The sequence below is a fragment of the Plecotus auritus genome (genome assembly GCF_963455305.1).
Source record: "Plecotus auritus genome assembly, chromosome: 6".
Classification (NCBI taxonomy): Eukaryota; Metazoa; Chordata; class Mammalia; order Chiroptera; family Vespertilionidae; genus Plecotus; species Plecotus auritus.
In genome coordinates this window covers 5,209,032-5,224,898 of record NC_137773.1, presented here as the reverse complement: position 1 = coordinate 5,224,898, position 15,867 = coordinate 5,209,032, and the positions used below count along the sequence as shown (strand labels likewise).

The 15,867-nt window shown below is 60.1% G+C and overlaps 2 protein-coding genes across 5 annotated transcripts in view; one reads left to right on the top strand and one right to left on the bottom strand.

Moving 5' to 3' along the window:
• Nucleotides 1-2,112: 2,112 nt before the first annotated feature.
• STC2 (stanniocalcin 2) lies at nucleotides 2,113-14,161 on the bottom strand. Its single transcript, XM_080672690.1, has 4 exons — nucleotides 13,568-14,161; nucleotides 11,297-11,439; nucleotides 8,455-8,666; nucleotides 2,113-3,196 (listed from the first exon to the last, which is right to left on the bottom strand). The coding sequence occupies exons 1-4, from the start codon at nucleotides 13,716-13,718 to the stop codon at nucleotides 2,794-2,796; spliced, it is 909 nt and encodes a 302-aa protein (XP_080528816.1). The 5' UTR covers nucleotides 13,719-14,161; the 3' UTR covers nucleotides 2,113-2,793.
• An 899-nt stretch (nucleotides 14,162-15,060) lies between these two features.
• CPEB4 (cytoplasmic polyadenylation element binding protein 4) overlaps nucleotides 15,061-15,867 on the top strand; it is a 354,407-nt gene continuing 353,600 nt past the window's right edge. The window contains exon 1 of one of the 4 annotated variants that reach the window (XM_080671586.1): nucleotides 15,061-15,184. The gene's annotated coding sequence lies outside the window, so the exon portion shown is untranslated. The remainder of the gene's footprint in view (nucleotides 15,185-15,867) is intronic. The other 3 variants (XM_080671579.1, XM_080671582.1, XM_080671587.1) reach the window with 3 other exon arrangements.

Below are 15,867 nucleotides of genomic sequence, written 5' to 3'. Positions count from 1 at the left end.
ATGGCCCGGCCCTGCTGCCAACACAGACAGGAGGACGCGGCGGGGCGCGCGGGGCAGGCTCTGCGGCTCGTCCTCGGGGAACGGGCCGGGCGCACGGCTTGCCCCGTTGTGCTGGCGGAGCCTCCCGCTGTCGCTGGCGGGCCTTTGCGTGTCTCTGTGCGGGAAGGTCGGCGGCAGGTCCGGCCGGGGTGCCATTTCTTTAGCCTTGGGTGTCAGCTCTCCAGGCGATTCAGTTGGCTCCTTTCGGAACAGGGCTCCTTGTCGATACGGAGGAGAGGTGTTCAGATCATCTCGTTAGGGTGCAGAGCTCAAGATAAACATCGTGTCTTTATTTGGAAATCACATCCTTCCTCCCGGGGGCTCAGGAGAAGGCCCGTCGGACCTCCGGTGTCCGGGCGCCGGCTCTATTTTTAATGACGGCTTTGCCGGCGTTTCCGCTGTACACACGCCTGCCTGCCTGCCAGTGCGCGCGGGGATGCGGGCTTTCCTCGGTTTGGGGCAGAAGAACCTTCGCCATAGAGACTGTGGGCGGCCTGAGCCCGACGAGCTGCCTGCCCGTGGAGCCGGAGACGGCAGCGGCAGGAAGCACAGGCAGCAAGGGTCGAGAGGAGCACGTGAGCGATGTCACACCTTCGGGGGGAGACACCGAGGCCATACAGACGCATGACAGGTGTTCACGAGAGGAGCGGCACGTGACACGTCGACACGGAGGGAAATGGCCACGTGATGCCTTCCCAGGCCCAGCCCAGCCGCCGGCGAGCAGCTGACCCGGCAGCGAGGGAGAATGCGCTGCCCCAGCTCCGGTGACTGCAAGGAGCACAGTCAGCGTGCTGCCGCGGCCCGTGGCATGAGCCGGCCACGGTTTACGCTCGGTTCCCATGGCAGAGCCTGACACACCGACCCTCCCCCCGCCCGCGGGCAGAGCCGGATTAAGTGCACCACGGCCTCTGCTTTCTGCAGCTCCCGCTCTTTCTCGGAGCTTCTCCAGCAATTTGTCCCCCTTCCCCCAACACCCAACACGGGTCCTGAAAGATTGGGGGGGGTGGTTTGACCCTCCGGCACCGTGTCCCGGCAGCAGTGATCGGGGTACAGAAACACTAGCTGAGCTCCGGGTGACGGCGTTCCCTGCAGCCAGTCATTTTGGAGTGGATCCGTTTAGTTTGCTCATCTCTGGCCTTAGCTGCGTTCAGGGCGAGCGGAGAGCTGATAGAAATGGGGGATGCGTATTTTTTTGCCCGTTCACTGGACCAGGGGTCAGCCAACCCAGGCCCACGAGCCGAATCCAGTTGGGCGCCTGTTACAGTTGTACTGGCGCAGAGCCAGGCCTGTGCTGTGTGGCCCGGGTATGTGTGCTTTCCTGCCACATGGCAGAGCTGAGGAGCTGCGGCAGAAACCCCAAGCCCTGCCAAGCTGAGACCAGGGTATTGACTCCCGGGATCTGTACAGAAAAAGCTTGCGGCCTGCTCTAGAAGGACTGGCCCGGAACCCTGCCCTGCTCCCCGGCGGCGGCTCCTCGTCGAGTGCTGGCTGCTGGTAGGACGACCTTTCGCTCGCGCCTATCCGCAGAGGAAAGAAAAGGACTCTGTCTGGAACACGGGAAGGAAGTAACTGCAAGAAATGGTTCCGATCCGTTCCTCCGGGGAGTTTCGGTTCTGTTCCTCCTCCCTGCCTGTCTTTTGTCCACACTCTGCCTCCGTTCCTCGCTGCTAAACGGCCAATCCAGATCTGGAGAGTCCTGGCCCTGCACATGTTTGGCCGTCCCCTCCGTGTGTGTGAAAGGCCGGCGTTCCCCGATGGGAATTACCGAGTGGCCTTGCTTCTCTCCCCACTTGTCCATCCTCCAGCGTGGAGGGGCCAGCTTCGCAGTGTGGCCTCCCGGGATCCAGGCTGGCGGGGGTCCCGGTGAGATGCCAAGATGCTGAGGGCGTCTTCTCTGTGTGTGGGGTTCGCCCTAAGCCGTTACGAGCCCCACCAGGAGGTAAGATGTACAGTGACGTGGCTCTGGAATTCCTTTTAAAACAGCACTTAAAAAAACACACCCATCGGCCCCAAAGATGGGCTGTGGCTTTTGTTTGTTTTCCCTCTGAGCTGGTTTTAATGACCCAGTTGCTTGGTTTGAAAGCCATTTATTTAGATGACACATAGGTAGATGTAACTAGATAAATAAAAAGTGAAATCGAGACTCGAAGCAGTGGTTAAAATACACACACACAGGGGCCTCGCCCTCGGACAGGGTGCCCCAGTCAGAACAATGGCTCAGAAGTGACACTGAACACCCTCGCCCTCCCGCCTTCCCCCCGGAAAGCAGCTCCAAACCTCCAGGTCCCATGCAAGACACTCCATTTCCATTTGGCACCCGGTACCCACAGGGCCCCTGCCTCCTCTCCACCCTGCTCCTCCCCAGCGAGGTCTTCAGGCCCATCCCTGCTCTGGAATCCGCCGCCTCCCGCCAGGGCAGCACCACGGGCCTGGTCCAGCCCCGGGGGGCCACCGCCACCCCCGGCCGAGGAAACCGCAGGGCGCGCCCGGTGCTCCCCGGACAGAAAGAAGACCAAGCTACTGGGAGCGCACGAGGCACGTTCGCTTCTCAAGGCGCAAGTGTGGGCCCCGCCGCCGCCGCCTGGGGAGTCTGCACCGCCTGTTCATGCCGCTAACACACACCTGCGTCCAGTCCGCAGTCCCCTCCCGGTCCTGCGTGTGGCATCCCCGTCTGTCATGGCAAATGTTCTGGAATGTCCACAGAGAAGGAAATGGACGGCGTGGAGGAACGGTCTTCCGGCCAGGCCTCTGGTTTCACCTCCGGATGTCCGAATACTCCGCCTGCTCGTCCTCCCACTCACTGCTCCCAGAAGTTCCCTGGGCCCCGTGGGCTGCCGCTCGGCCCCGGGCGTGGGCGTTTGGGGGGCTCTTGCTGCCTCGCTCTCCCTTGGCACCTCGGCCGGTCTCCCTGCTGCTGGGCTCCGAGAGGCGGGCACCGGCGTCCGCGTGGTGGGCGCGGGAGGGCTTGGCCCTGTCCGCCTGCAGGTGGCGCTCGGGAGGCGCCGTGGGCGGCCTCTGCAGGGCCGAGGTGCAGAAGCTGAGGATGGAGCACAGGCTGCCCCAGTTCTGCTCGCACTGCGCCTGCACGCTGTGGGTGACGGCCTCCTTCACCTCCTCCCCGCAGGTCAGCAGCAGGTTCACCAGGTCCACGTAGGGCCTAGAGAGCAGAGCAGAGAGCCGTGAATGCGACCAGCCCCGCGGCCTCCGGGGACCGTGACCACGGCAGGGGAGACGGCGGTGGGAACCCCACGGCTTGGCTTGGGTTTGGTTTGGTGGAAGAGCTTTCTGGAATTACCTCCTGCCTCTACCCATATTCCATGGAGTCCTGATTGCAACCACCCGTTCCTGGGTGCCCAGGACGTACCGGGCCCCCGGGCAGGCCTCGGAGGGAGCGAGAGGCCGAGACAGAAGCCACCACCAGGGAACGGGCACTAACAGTGCACAGGTGCGCACGACGGAGGCGCCTCTGGGGAAGGCGGGCGAGGATGCAGGTGGCAGCTGGGCGAACAGTGACGGGAGGGCGGGCAGCGCTGGGCATGTTGGGAGTTTGCTAAGCAGGAGGCTGTGGTGGGCGTGGCCATGGGTCTGGGGTGGGGGAGGCCAGAGGAGTGGTAAATTAGGCAAGTGGTAAAGGGCCTTAAATACCCAGCTGGGGCCCCAGCCGGTATGGCTCAGTGGATAGAGCGTCACCCTGCAGACTGAAGGGTCTCGGGTTCAGTTCCCGTCAAGAGCACCTACCTCGGTTGCAGGCTCTCCCCAGCCAGGGCCCTGATCCCGGCAACCAATCGATGTGTCTCTCTCACATCAATATTTCTCTCTTTCCCTCTCTCTTCCCCACTCTCTAAAAATCAATGGGAAAATACCCTCTGGTGAAGATTAACAAAAAAATAAAAATAATTAAAAAAACCCACAACCGAACCGGGGAGCCTTCTTGGTAAGAGAGGGGGAGCTACTGCAGGTTTGGGCCTGGAGGAGCTGCAGGCCGGCCCCTGGCACATGGCGGCGCAGGGCCAGCTGCCTCGCTCTGGGGGCTGCTCTTCCAGACAAGCCTTCCCTAAGCTCAGCTCCCAAGACACATTTCCCCATGTCTGTGTGGCCCTGGTGAAGAAGGGGGACCGGGGAAGTTACTGGATGCACCCCCCTGTGCACCTGGAGGAGTCTGACCCCATGGGGAGGGCTGGCCTTGGGGGGCTGTCGGGCTTGGAATGAAAGCCAGCTGTCTGCAGAAGAAACAGGCTCAGCTCAGGAGGGAAGAGCCGGCCGCTTGGGCCATTCCAGCAGCCGCGGGTCTTTCTGGCGGGAAAGGCAGGAGGAATGACCACTTCAGGCAAGCCTTCCTCCTGGGGCTGGGAGCTGTGTGCAGAAGGTGGGGGCAGTGTGCCTGCTTTTTATATTCATGGGCCCAGCTGGGAGGAGGTGTCTCCAGCGATGGGCTCTCCTGGCCCAATAGTCATATTAAGCCTTTCTTTCATCTCACTGGCCTCTTACCATCCCCAAGGTTGGGGGGGGAGGGCGGGTATGGAGTGTTGCATGTGGCTCACCAGCATTCTTAAGAGAGCCAGCCCTCGGCCGGCAGTTTCTGGATCTCTCGGCCCATGAGCATCGCAGTTCTGGGCCATCCCCTCGGGCAGGGAAAGCACTCTGGACTGTGAGGTCACTTCGAAGGACCAAGACTTCCTCCCTGTGAGCCTGGACCACCGGTGGCTGTATGATAGCCACTTACTGTCTTCTCTGCGAGTTGGCAGCGGTGGCTGGGCGGACTGCGCTAAGGCTTGGGAAGCAGTCTATTGCCATTTTTATGAGTTAGTCCTTAAGTTGTAACTGAGTGAACGGTCCTCATTTCATAGATGGAAACACGGGTTCGAGGTGGGGAGAAGGTGGCTTCTGGAAGCTTCTGGGCCTGGGAAGCCTGGGGCTGGGCTGAGAGTGGAGGGGAGATGTTCTGGCGGGGGCCCAGGCTGCCTTTCAGGCCGCCTGTGTGCGTGGCTGATGGGCGGGGGCTTGCGCTCTCAGGCAGGCCCCTAAGGGTGATGAGAACAGTGATGACACTGGTCGTCGTGGGCCGAGCTAGGAGGGCACGGAGCAACACGGGGAAAATGGTCAACTCGTGCTACTTTCCTTCCGTAAACCAGCTCCTGACCGCCTCAGGGAGCTCAAGTTCACCGAGTGCGTCTGCTCCGGCAGCCCTGACCATTTCCGCCACTTCTCTGGGGCTCCAGGAGCAAACTGCAGGGCTGAGAATGTCTGGCCTTTGGGGACACTGCACCAACGCTCCCCTTCAAGGTTCTTTCCCCGGAGTAAGGGGAGGGCTCTCTTGGGAATGGACGCACTGCCTCTTGGCCTCCTTGGCCCGGGTGGTCGGCCTGCCAGATGCTCTCAGAACTCGAGGTGGACCCGCGAAGGCTGGACCTGCCCGCGTGCTCCTCCCTGCCCTGAGCTGTGAACAGTGGGTGGGGGGGGGGTGTGTGTGGGTGGGGGCGTGTGCTAATCTAAGCTGCGCTTCTAGCTGGCGAGCTGGCGTGGTGCCTCCTCGGCCGTGTCTAATGACAAAGCCCAGCTCTCTGACCTGGGTGTCAGCGAGGCCCAAGGAGGGTTAAAAATACTTAGCGGGGACGGGCCTGGAGGCCGCCAGCACCCAGCGACAGGGTGAGTGGTGGCTGAGGTGGTTGCTATGGAGAAAGTGAGGTGAGGGGGTGAGAGGACCACTTTACCTAAACATGACAGTGTTTGGGGGTGATAGGGATGGGGTTGAAGAATGGGGGTGATGTAGATACTAGGGTGACTGCGATTTCGCCCCTTGTAAAGTGGAAAGCTAATTCAGCGCTCATTTATCTGTGGCCAATGCCACACATTCTTCAGTGTCTTCTTGCTTTGGGGGAACTGAGATCCTGTGCGCCCCAATCAGTTAAGATGGTTACAAAACCTGAGAAGCTCATTCAAGTGAATGGGCTGCACAGTCGTGGCTTCGGGAGGGGAGGCAGTCGGGGGTCAGTGGGGAGCTGGCTTAGCAGGAGGCAGGGGGACTTGGTCCCGGGCAGTGAGTGTTCTTAAAGGAGGCCCAGGCTTCCTTTCGGGGTGCGCCGCCTGCATTTCCACAGCGGGTTGGGGAGGGGGGTCACAAGGTTGTTCTTAATGATGTGAGGAGCCCTTCGGAAGTAAGGGTTCCCCGGCCCCACAGGCCATGTTTCCCTGGAGGGGACTCCAGAGAGCCACAGTGCTTTGCTGCTTCTTAAATGTGAAGGCGGGGTGTGTGTGTGTGGGGGGGGGGCGGGGTGAGGCTTTAAAACCTGCAGTTTTCTGCCAGGCCAGTATGGCTCAGTGGTTGAGTGTCGACCTATGAACCAGGAGGTCATGGTTCGATTCCTGGTTAGGGCACATGCCCAGGTTGCGGACTCAGTCCCCAGGTGTGGGGTGTGTAGGAGGCAGCTGATCAATGATTCTCTCGCATCATTGATGTTTCTATCTCTTTCTCCCTCTCCCTTCCTCTCTGAAAACAATAAAAATATATTTAAACAAACAAAAACACCCCTGTAGTTTTCTGAAACAAGACATTTCTCCAAAAAGACAGACTTCTTGGCTCCGGGAATATATGACAGATTTACAGACTAGCTCCCCGCCATCCATTCCCCGGGGCCAACATGCTGTCTCTATGGAACGTGGGTTTAGGACAAATGAACTCCCTGAGTTTCTCAGCCACACGGTGCCAGCATCTCCCGGGACGTCTAAGGAAGGGCCGTTCACAGCACTCTCCTTGGGTCCCGGGGATGCATCTGAGAAAAGGGGAAACCCTGGCCACAAGGGGGACCAGTGAACCTCTGACAGGTGGGGGAGGGGGGGGCGGGTGGGAGAGCGGGCCAGGAGCAAGGAGGTTTGGGGGTCTGTTCTGACAGCTGGCTTCAGGCATGCATCTCACCAAGTCCCCAGTTGGAAAGGAGGAATCTAACCTCAGAGGGAGGTCTTTAAACTCTTGGCTTCACTCCTCCGCGGCTAAAGGGGACCGTAAGCTCGGTCTTGTTGGGAAAGATAACTGAGAAACGCAGGGAAAGTCCCTGGCCCAGAGCCTGGCCCACTCAGAACTGACTGTGCATCACTCCAGTTGTTACTGTTGATGCTGTGGTCGCTTGCCTTCTGCACAGGTATTTGGAAGAACAAAAAGAATTTATCAGGCATTCATTAGTGTAACTCAGAGAAAAGGCATCATTGCTTTGCTCTGGTCAGGAGCTGCCGGTGGAGAGATCCAAGGTGACCCTTACCACTCGCACACTCACCCGGGTGTGGCAAGATACCTAGACCCTCGTGACCACGCGGACAATGACAGGAGGGTGTTGTCCCCCCCCAGATCTAAGTGGTGTGGGTGGGGTGGGGAGCAGCCTGTTGAGAGACATAGCCAGGGGAAGGCATGCCACGAACGAAGGAGCAAGAGTTCATAAAACCCTACCGACTCGGCCCAGCACGTCGCTGCGTGAGGAGCAGCGGCGCCGTCAAGCTGGCACCGACTGGTCCTGGGCCGCTGAGCGAGGAGCTTGCTTACTGGGCTCCTTCCCGGAGGAAGGAGCCAGAGTCGCTCAGGGGTGACGGACCACGCTTCAGGCTAGCACAGCTGTGTCGCCCCAGGCTTCGCCGCTCTGCAAGAGTTCGGATCCTGGCAATGGCATGCTTTTTAAGGAGCGAGGTTTCCGGGGTTTATTACTGAATTTCAAGCCTTTGAATAAGTCAGTCTGTATTTCCTCGCTTCGGCAGAGAGGTGTTTGGCCGATGAGAGTTTTTGACGTTGTTTTGCAATTTTCCCTGGGAGGGCATTTATGCGCTAGAGAAGGTGAGCTGGACTGTGTAAGGGAAGGAGAGCCGTGGAGACAGGACAAGAAAAGCTACTGCTCTCAGCATGTGGCCTGGAAGAGTGTAGTTTTTGGAGCCGGACTACCTGGCTCGAATCCTGGCTTTGCCTCTCACTGCCTGTGACCTTTCCCTCCGTGACTCTCAGTTTTCTCATCTGTAAAATGGGCACAAGGACGGTACCAGAACAGGGCTATCGTGAGGATCAAGTGAGAAGTTCACGGAAAGCGCTGAGCCCCGGGCCTGGCGCTCGGTAAAAGCTGGGCAGGTGGTATGCACTGCCGGTGGGCTGCCGGGGCACCCACGGAGCTACCGGCGCTACTCAGAGACCGGGTGGGTCTTGGCCGAGGGGAAGGCCAAGGGCATTTCTGAATCCCACCCGTTTCGTGCTTAGGAAAAGGGCTTCCTGCTTCTACTGCTTGTGATCCTGAAACCGATGGTGCCAATTTCTTGCGCTTTTCCTGAAGGTCAACAGGAAAGGCAGTCCCAGGGGAGCGGGGCAGCTTTCAGAGGTAAACGCCACCCCCCCCCCCCCGCCCCCGTCCGGTGGGAGCGGCCCAGACCCCAGGGACAGACACTCACTCGCGCAGCAGCAGGTCCTTGAAGTGGATCATCTCCACCATCACACGGGTGTTGTCACGTGCAGCCGCGCACAGGTCATGCTTGAGGTAGCATTCCCGCTGCAGCTGGAGCACCATCTCCCTGATGGCCGGGCACTTCCGGCTGATGCAGCCGAACCTGTGCCGCAGGGCGTGGGCCTTGCACCGCAGGGCGTCTTTGATGAAGGACTTGCCCTGAGGACAGAGAACAGAGGAGGGAAGGGGGGGGGGGCGGAAGACGGGAGTCCTGGTTACACGCAGTGGACAGGGGCCCTCTGGGGCTCACCCGGAGCTTTCTGACAACTGAACCCCCAGGCCCCCTTGCAGGTGACAGGCTGATGCTTCGTCCCGAGGAGTGTCCGGAGTGACGGGATACCTCTGGCATTTGGCCAAAGAGGCTGTCACCTGGGGAGACTCACAGGTCTGCCTCCTTCCACTAGCGGCCCTCGTGCTGGGGCTGTCGGAGCCACCTGTCCCCAAGGCAGGCAGACCAGGTTGGCTGCTTTGTGGCAACCTTTCTGGGACACAAGGGGACGGAAATCCCAAACTCCTTGGTGGTTCCCAACAAGCGTTTTCCCCAAGTCTGAGGTGCCTGCTTGTCCAAATCTCCCGCCGTCCCTCTGTCCTCTGAGCCCAGGAGTGACCTCAAGGTGGGCCGCCGGCTGGGCCTGTCCTGCCCCAGTGCCTCCCAGCACCCCAACGCGCACTCTCGTCTCCCCGTCGTTGAAGGAGGAGCATCCTTTTCCTTTTTGAAAGTGATTCGACTCCTTTAAACTGTGAGGATGACTGCCTCTAAAAGGCCCGCCTGGCACCCGGCCTGGTAGCATCTGGCCCCGCGGCCGCCCCTCCCCCGGCCCGGCCTCTGAGTGGCGAAGACAGCCAGGCATACATCTGGCCCGCACTTCTCTTTCCTGGCAACCCGCGAGGGTGCTCTCATCCTAGAAAGGAGACAGCTGTTGGGGGTGTGGAGGCGAGCGGGGCGGCAAGTTAGCTCCCTTACCAACCTCGGGGGCAGAGAGGCATTGTGGGATACCCACCCGGCGATGCCGCACCCCCTTTACTATAGAAACGAGCCGGCCTTGGAGAGGTCACCCCTGTTTTTAGACAGGCCCGGAAGGAGCGGAGTTGGGATTGGGAAGCCAGCCAGCCCGTTTATTCCGGTTCTCTCCCTCAGAAGCCATCGAAACGTCTACAGATAGCATCTAGTTACTGAACACCGCCCCGTCTAGCCCCCGCTCCCCTGCCTCTCCAGTGGGAGTCAAATGGGATGGAGGGTAGGGCGTGCCAGCTCGTGAAGTCCTTATGCACTGAGAAGGGACTTGAAGGGATGCTTCTAACCTGAGAACACCCCCTGTTGGAGAACCAAAGGGGAGATTAACTTAGGCAAGGGCTGCGGCAATCTGTCCTCCCTCCGGATCCTCCCTGACGTCCCGTGGGGACGAGCCTGAAACACAGGTCGTTCCTCCGGATTTCCCACCGCGTTGCCTAATTCCCGTTAACCCAGCAGGGCCGCGTTAGCAGGGAGCCTCAAGGAGCGCAGAGGCACAGCCTCGGCGCTGCCGCTGCGGCGGTTTCTGCTTCCCCTCTGGCCACCCCCCATCCTCTGCAGGGTAGGCTGCCAGCCGGCCGCATCCCTTTCTGGTTCCCTGGCATCGCTCTGTCAGGCTCTCCACAGGATGTCAGTGGATGGGGACTGGCGATGTTCATAAATCACCCGAAACTGTTGCCCTCATCCAAACGTTGTCATCACCCTCCAGGGACGTGGGAGAGGAGGTTTAGGAGAGAGAATGACAGAGGGCTTCACGGTGGGTCTAGAGCGGCGTGGGGAACCTTTTTTTCTGCCAAGGGCCGTTTGTATATTTATAACATCATTCGAGGGCCATACAACATTGTCACCTTAAAAATGAGCCTGCTGTATTTGGTCAAACATTTAATTAGCTCACCCCTAACGCCTTGGCAGGGCCAGACCAAATGATTTCCCGGGCCTTACATGGCCTGCGGGCCGGACGTTCCCCACCCCTGGTCTATAGGCTGGCGAGGACACGGGGAAGGTGAGCCTCCCGCCATCTGAAACGCATTCGGGTGGTCAGCACTGGAGCCATCAGGGCGCTTGCGGGTTCTTTTCTGGCCCCGCGTGACTGGGTTTGCCCTTGGGAGCTGGCACCACCAAAGTGGGTCAGGCCCTGCCTATATTTATTATATAGAGCAAAACACCGTGTAACGTTGCCAGCCTCACGCAGGGTTTCGACTTTTCAGGTTGGGAGCGGAGGGGCTGCGGCTTAGGAGGAAGATAAGCCTGCTGTTCTGGGGGCCCGGCTTCTCCAAGCTGCCTGTCCCACACCCATGGGGGGAGGATGGATTTCTCCCTGTGCTGTGTTTCCTGTAGAATAGCTTTTGGAATATATAATTGACGTCTCTGCCCTTCCCCCTTCAACCTCGTACTCCTAACGTGATGGGCCTGGCAGAGCAGGTCCTGGGGGGCCTGACAGCGTGAGCCCCCTTATGGACGTTTATCATGACCTTTGTCTTCTTGGCCAAGACGCCTCGGGTAATGGTTCCACGTGGCCTCCGCTCCACGTTGCCTGTGCAGCACAGGTGAAGCGTGGGGAAGGGTTTCACTAGATGAAAGCTCCAGAGAGCAGCCGTCCAGGGCAGGAGTGGGAGACACTGCCCCCCGCCGTTCACCTAGAATGCGGCTTGCAGGTGATAAAACGCACCACCACGGCTGAGCCGCTAAGGAAATCTGTTGGCAAGTCTTTCCAATCACTGTGTCATTCATGCTACTACCAACCCCAGACACTCTCGGGGCGCTGTGTGGTTTTTACCTGGGCGTCAAATTTTCCAGCGTTGTGCAGAAAAGTCATGCAAATCCCATGCAAGCCCCGGATTTCACACGAGTTGTTCTCGAAACACTCAAACACGCCACAGCCCACATCGCCAGCGCTGACCAAGCAGTGCTGGATTCCCGCTGAAATGAGAATTACACACAGATCTATACAAAATCCGCAGCCGTGCTGCGGAACGCAGAGAGGTTAGTTGAAACAAAAGTAACGACAAAAAAAAAAAAAAAAAAAAAATTTAAGGGGAAAAATAGTTAGCATGGATATCTCAGGATCTAAAAAGCCAGGGAAAGAAAATGTCACCATTTATTCTACTTATGAGAAATAGCCGTAGTTGTAAATATCTGTAAAAAAATTAGCCCAACCTGTGTTACAAAGACCACAACCGGAAGTTGGGTCTGAGCACCTCATTTTCCATCCTCCCCATCTTATTAAAGTGTTTGTGGGAGTTCTTAGCTTGGGAACAGAAGGCAGTCCAGCTTTCTAAAGCCACAGACAAAGTCTGATTTAAATGAGTAGCTTGCCTCTCTGCAGGCCATCAATGAAAATGCCCTTCTCTACTTGGGAGCGTGAAGCTGCTGCTATTAAACCCCAGTCATTTCCTTCCTGACCCCCACATGAGAGCATCCAAAGAGCACTTTCAATTCAGCTTTATGATTCAACACCTAAAAATCAAAACCAAATTCCTCCTAAGGCAGCGCCTCCAAACCATGGCCTTAACAACACCAGGCAAGGGAAACTGGTTTTGGAGCGGGCTGAACATGGCGCACAGTCAGATGGGGGCCAGCCTGCAGAAGCGCAACCTAGTAGCCAGAGACTCCTTGTGTTTAGTTACTTTTTAGATATTTTTATTGATTTCAGAGAGGAAGGGAGAGAGAGAAACATCAATGATGAGAGAGAATCGTTGATCGGCAGCATGGGCCAGAGGCTCCTTTTAAATAGAGATCCGGCTGAGATGTCACCTAATCCCCTAGACTTCCCGAGACCCGGAGTTTGCTCCCTCCTTTGCAAAATGTGGCCCCAGTTCCTCCGCCTGAAAGGACAGACTGAGGGAGTTAACTGTCAAGCTGCCTCGCCAAGCTTCTGCCCCCCCCCCCAGTTGCATGGTCTTCAACCATAAAATTACATCCAAAAAGTGTATTTTGGAAGAAGGAAGGGGTAGGAGTGGATAATCCGCATTCAGTTTAAAGCTACCGAGAGAAGGAGGGGCGTGTAGTTGTTGAGGGTCACCAACTCCTGAGATTGCGTTCAATTTTCAGGGAAAGAGCTGGTGAGGGGGGAAAGGTGGGCGAGGGTCCCAGGAGGGGCTGCGCGTCCTGGGTGATCCCTCCCACGCGCCAGGAAGGAGCGCGCAGGGCCGCGATCTGCTCGCTCGCTCGCTCGCTCGCTCGGGGAGTTCCTAATGGGCACGCCGTGCATTTCTGCTCCTGCGGTGAGCGCACGCCCGTCGCTGCCTGGTCCGCAGGTCCCCTAATGAAGGGGGGACCGCCTACAGCCGAGGAGACGAGGCAGATTTCCTTTCTCTCCTGGAGCTGGCAAAAGGCCTGCCCCGTGCCCTGCACGCCGGGCTCTGCTCGGCAGCTCGCCGGTGAGCCCGGAGCCGGCTGAGCAGGGGCGGCGCACGGTGGGGCCCGTGGCACCATTTCTTGCTGACCTGCCCCAGACGGGGGACGGTGGCCGCAGAAGTAGGCTTTGCACTACCCCCACCCCCGATCCGAAAGCAATGCGCCCCCCTCCCCCCCCAGGAAAGTTCGCCAAGCAACATCTTGTCTACAAAGTTCTCGGATGTCAGGCATCTTTCGAGGAGGGGGAGAAGCGGTGCTGCCGCAGCCGGCCGGCCAGATGGGAAGAGAAGTTCTCCCGGTGCAGGGGGCAGCCCGGCTGGGGGACCCTCCGCGCCTCCCGCGGGCGGCCAGGGCGGAGCAGGAAGCCTGGCATCAGCCCGGGGAGCCCGGGGTCGGCACTGGCCGCGGCAGGCGCTGCCTCATTTACCCTCGGGCCCGGGGAGGACAGACAGCAACAAGTCCTGCCCCAGCGATTTCATCACCCGGCCAGCACGTGCGGATTCCGGGCGTGCGGAGCCCGGCGCCGACCTGCCTCGCCTCACGCTCCGCTTTGCACGTCCCGCGCCGCCCCGAGAGTTTTGCACGGCCCTAGGTGGGCGCCCCGTGCCGGGCGAAGCACCAGTGGAGCGCTGCGTGGGTGCCTGGTGGGGTCCCCCAGCAGCCCCCCCGCCACGGGGGCGCACGTACTTACCTGTGTTCTGCAGGGACAGGCGGCCTTTCTGCTGGGAGCCTCTGTCCTGAGGACCCTCGGGCGGGTTGGTAGCGTCGGTCCCCCGCGCCGGGTCAAAGGTGGCCAGCACCAAAGCGAGGGTCACGAACTGGCCCAGCCGCTCGGCACACATCGTTCTCGGGGGTAGACCTCCCGCCCGGAGACCTGGGATCTTTGTGCTCCCCTCCCCCTCTTCCTCCTCCTTCGCCGCTTCCCCTCCTCCTCCCACTTTTCCTCCTCGCTCGCCTTCTGCCTCCTCCTCGCGGCCGAGGCTGGATAGAGGTTACCCAGCGCCCTCCCGTAGCTCTCCGGAGAGCATGTGACCAGGCCGTTAGCAGCGCCGCGAGTGCCCGGCGACGGCAGGGATGGTGCCTCAAATATCCCTGGAAGCTCTGGTGTCACTTGAATGAAGGAGTCGAGCAGGTGTTGTCCCGGCGGCTGCACCAATCCGAGACCCCGGCCCGTTTGACAACACGGCCGGGGGGCGGGGCCTGCGCCCAACTACTACGCGAGGCAGCCGAGCTCCGCGGGGCGCGCTCCACAAAGTTGCGGACCTGCTGGCCGACACGCGTGTGCGTGCGTGCGTGCGTGTGTGTGAGTGCGGTGAGCGCGGCCGGAGAGGCGTGCGCGTGTGCGGGGGCTCCAGGGCAATGGCTGAACCGGCTTAAAGACAAAAAGCGAGTCGCAGCTCCAGTTGCAACGAAAGAAAGGCGAGAGGGGAAGGTCTGCCCTGGGAGAGCGTCCCCGGCCCCGGCTTGTGCACACCCGCACCAGACGGGGAAAGTTTCCTCCCTCCGCGGTGTGTGAGAGAGACCCAGCCCCGGACTTGGACAGACTGGAGGAGCTTCCTGGACACAGGGATGCTGAGGACAGACTGAGCACATATGGGAACTCCTGGCGTTGTGACGCTTTGCGTTAAAACCCCCTCCAACTATTTAAGAGCAGAAGCACCAGATACAGGACTTGGCCCGAGCAACTGCCCCACCTTTCCCCTTTCTTCCTGGCCCGCTGTGGCGGGTCGGGCAACACCGAGGGCGCCACTTTCTCGCCTCTCCCCCAATCCAGGTGACAGACGGGACTTGCATCGCTTTCACGTGGGGGCAGGGAGGCCCAGGCGGCTCTGAGTTAGCCCCCGCGGAGCATCGCTCGCCCTGGCTCGCCCTGGAGGTCGGAGCTCGAAAGGCAACTTTACGCGTCTCCGAACACTTCCATTTTCCCCAAGCGCTGCTCGCCATCCCGCTCCGGGTTCCCTGGACTCTCCAGCCATCTCATGGAAATGGTTAAAAAAAAAAAAAAATCCCCACCCCCAACGAAACCCATGAAAATCTCCCCATCTTCTCTTTTCTTGTAAGAGCTCTCTCCCCAAGCACGCCCGCCCTCCTCCCCCGCCTTCTCCAGGGGCGCACGGAAGCGGGGAGAAAGTTGGGCGCCTCGGAGCCTCTGCCCCCACCGTGTGTGTACGTGTGCACGCTCACGTCTCCCGGCGCCGGCGCCGGGCCGGGGACAGGAACTGCTCAGGGCCCCGGCAGTCCGATGGTGCAGCTCCGGGGGCGCGCAGGGCTGGGGGAGGCGCGGCCCCGCCCTCCGGCAGGAGAACAGGTGAGCCCGAGTCCGAGCTCCCACCCCCCTCACCCGCCCGCCTCCCAGCCGGCGCCCTCTGCGGTAATGCGCCGGGCAGGTTTCATCACCCACCGCCCACGGCGCCTCGTCCCCGGGTCTCCACGGCAGGACGCACTGCGTGCCTCTTTGGGGCCTTCATGTGACGAGGTGGGGGGAGGGGGTGCGGAGACGTGCAGGCCGGGTCGTCCTCCGCGCGGGCGCTGTGCCGCTTGCAGAGCTCCCCTCCCAGAGTCCGGGCTGCGCTCTGGCGTAGGCGAGGCAGAGGCGGAGGAGGGTGAGGGGGAGCAGGGGTGGCCACCGCTGGCTGCAGCTGACCAGCAAGTCCAGTGGCCCTGAATCGGGAGGAAGAAGAGGAGGGGGCGGGGGAAGGCCCCTTCTGAATGGGCTCTCCCCGGGCCACTGTCCACCACCCCTGCCCGTCTTTCAGAGCCCCAATTCATGGCCACTTTGAAGGTCCGAGTCTGCAGCTGTGGCAAGAACGGACCACTCAGCCCATGGTTCCAAAGGCAATGACTCCCTGCAGCCTCGGATCGTCTGTGGAAGCAGGTGGGGCGCAAGGCATGGGCGCAGGCGGTTCCCGGCTGCTAACCTGCTTTTGTTTGCACAGCGAACGCGGCTGCCTTTATTCGTTCTTGAAAAACCAACTTCTGCAGAGCCTAAGG